At 53.7% G+C, this 3,057-nt stretch overlaps 1 protein-coding gene across 1 annotated transcript; it reads left to right on the forward strand.

Moving 5' to 3' along the window:
• The first annotated feature begins 1,032 nt into the window (after positions 1–1,032).
• Positions 1,033–1,463, forward strand: LOC119440504 (uncharacterized). Its single transcript, XM_037705406.1, has 2 exons — positions 1,033–1,086; positions 1,197–1,463. The coding sequence occupies exons 1-2, from the start codon at positions 1,033–1,035 to the stop codon at positions 1,461–1,463; spliced, it is 321 nt and encodes a 106-aa protein (XP_037561334.1).
• The last annotated feature ends 1,594 nt before the right edge of the window (positions 1,464–3,057 follow it).

Here is a 3,057-nt window from a genome sequence, read left to right on the forward strand (position 1 = left end):
GCCTATGGTGCTCGTAGAGATGGAACCGATCGGTCGCAGCCGATGAAATCGCCATGCGCTACACGGGATCACGGCGCAACTCATTTTCAGGTCCCGGGGTGCTCGCGCTAAGGGAGGAAAGTTCCTCCATTTACGATTGCCGCAAGAGGGCGCAGCGCGCGAACCTTGCTCGAAGGAGGAACTCGCTGGCCTGAAGGAGGAACAGAGCCCGTTGCTCCATTCTCACTCCCTTTTTTTTTAGAGTGTACTCTGATCGTCGTCTTCACCGTCTTTCTGGCGCATTCTTCCATGCTCGATAGGATGCGGGAATAGCGCGTAACAATAAGGTGAGCGCTCCCTTATACCATCGACTTGGGTCTCCGACGCGCCTTCCATTGGGTATTCGTCGGTGCAGACGTACGCATGACCATAATAAGTGCTGATTTTCTAACCCACTTCGCCCTCAGTGTTGATCTCCACGCTCATCAACTCGTCGACACGACAATCAGTATGTCTATACAAGGAATCCTCGCACCTACGACATTAACCACTGGAACGGCGCCTCAGGTACAATCATCTATGTACGCCTCAATTCTGTCAGACTTCCCAGCCATCACAAAACCTTCCAACCTCGATCTGCCAGTACGTCGCAACGTCACACATCACGTTGTCACTACTGGCCCTCCAGAGTTTTGCCGACACAGACGCTTCGCTGCGGACCGCCTTGCCATCGCCAAAAGAGAATTCGACCACATGCTGCAACTGGGCATCATCCGTCCTTCGTCGAGCAGTTGGTCATCAGCTGCCCACATGGTTCCCAAGCGTGACCCTGGGGATAGGCGCCCGTGCGGCGACTACCGTGACCTTAATGCGCGCACCATCCCTGATCGCTATCCCCTCCCCCACATTAACGACTTATCTGCCAACTTAGCGGGAGTGGTGATATTCAGCAAGATGGATTTGGTAAAAGCCTACCACAAGATTCCGGTTGAGCCAGCGGACATCCCTTAGACTGCAATTGTGGCACCATTCGGGCTTTTCGAGTACGTTCGCATGCCGTTCGGGTTGAGAAACGCTGCTCAGACGTTCCAGAGGTTCATCAACGAGGTAACCCGAGGACTCCCCTTCGTATTTGCATATCTCGATGACCTCCTTGTGGCTAGTGTTTCCCACGAACAGCTTGCGACCATTAGCGCCTGCTATTTTCTTGGCTCCAGGAATACGGCCTTCTCACCAACCCCGCACTGTGCGTCCTCGGTATCGACGACATTGAGTTCCTCGGAAACCGCATGACTCGCGAGGGAATCAGACCATCTGAAAAGAAGGTTCAAGCCTTGTGCGAGTTTCCTCGCCCAACATCAATCCGAAAGCTCCGCGAGTTCATTGGGCTGCTCAACTTCCACCGCCGTTTTCTCGCCAACATCGCCCGCATTATCATACCACTCACCGACCTACTTAAGACCACGAAAGCTCCGTCTTCCTAACTAACTTGGATGTCTGACGCCGAAGCGTCCTTCGAAGCTGCCAAAAACGCATTGGCGGATGCCACACTACTGGTGCATCCTTTGCACGTTGCACAAATGCGTCTCATCACCGGCGCATCTAGTACGGCTGTCGGCGCGGTTTTGCAGCAGTTCCAACGCAACTCCTGGTACCCACTCGTGTTTTTCTCGCAGAAACTGAAACCTGCAGAAACGCGATACAGCACGTTCGGTCGTGAGCTGCTGGCGGTATACTTAGACATTTGACATTTCCGACACCTGCTGGAGTGCCCAAGCTTTCACGTCCTCATGGACCATGAGCCTTTGACATACCCTTTTCGCGGTAACCGCAACATTTATACCGCACGAGAAATACGGCCCCTCAACTTTATCTCCGAATTCACCGTGGACGTTCCGTACATTGAAGGCCCAGTCAACGCGCCTGCAGGTGCTCTCTCCCGTATCGACGCAATATCGACGCCCATACTTGACTTCGAAGAAATCGCCGTGGCGCAACTTACAAACGTCGAACTTCGGGACATCCGCTCATCCACCACGTCACTGGCGCTGTCCGACGTTCCCCTTCCTTTTTCTTCGGGCACCATCGCTGGCGACGTCTCACGGGGTCAAACACGTCCGTTTGTCCCACTCGAGCTCCTCCGTCAAATAGTCGACAAGCTTCACTGCGCAAGTGATCCCGGAGTTGGTGCTACGCAGTGTCTCATTACGACACGCTTTGTGTGGCCGAGTATGAACTCTGACGTGCACCGCTGGGGGCGTGAATGCCTTCACTGTCAACGCTCCAAGACGACACAACACACGAAATCGACAATTAACTCCTTTTGCCCACCCGACGCTCGGTTCGAACACGTTAACATCGATATCGTTGGCCCACTCCCACAATCCAGAGGTGCTCGCTACATCTTCACTTGTGCGGACCGTTATACCCGCTGGCCTGAGGCGTTTCCTCTCACCGACGTAAGGGCACTTACCGTGGTTTCTGCGTTTGTTATTGGCTGGATATCACGCTTCGGGTGCCCCAGCGTTGTTACCACAGATCGTGGCTGACAGTTTGAATGCGATCTCTTCCGCGAACTCACGTGCCTACTTGGCGTCCGCCATGTCCATACCACCGTGTACCACCCATCGGCCAATGGAATGGTCGAACGCATTCATCGTCAACTTAAAGCCGCCTTGATGGCTCGCCAGGCTCGCTCTTCTTGGGCTGAAGAACTTCCTCTCGTCTTGCTTCCTGGCCCTAGCCGCGATGCATTGTCGACTGGCGTTTTGTCAGCGAGGACATGACTACAGCCAGCCACGTTTTTGTACGGCGTTAAGTCATCCTACCTTCCCTAACGCCTCCCTACGACGGCCCTTTCAAGGTGTTCAGCCGGACAGAAAAAAAAACACCGCATATCCACGGGGTGAATGATGATGAGTGGGCGAAGCTCCGGAGGGAATAATCGGTTAACCGTGAATCTTCCGTGTAATTCGCCCAGTCTCGCCGCACTAAATCGAACGATTGACTTCCACCAATGACACGTGCCATATGTGACGTCATTCTTATTTTATAACAGCGCCCTTCATTATAATTGCA

Source organism: Dermacentor silvarum, chromosome 2 (assembly GCF_013339745.2).
Source record: "Dermacentor silvarum isolate Dsil-2018 chromosome 2, BIME_Dsil_1.4, whole genome shotgun sequence".
NCBI classification, from domain to species: Eukaryota; Metazoa; Arthropoda; class Arachnida; order Ixodida; family Ixodidae; genus Dermacentor; species Dermacentor silvarum.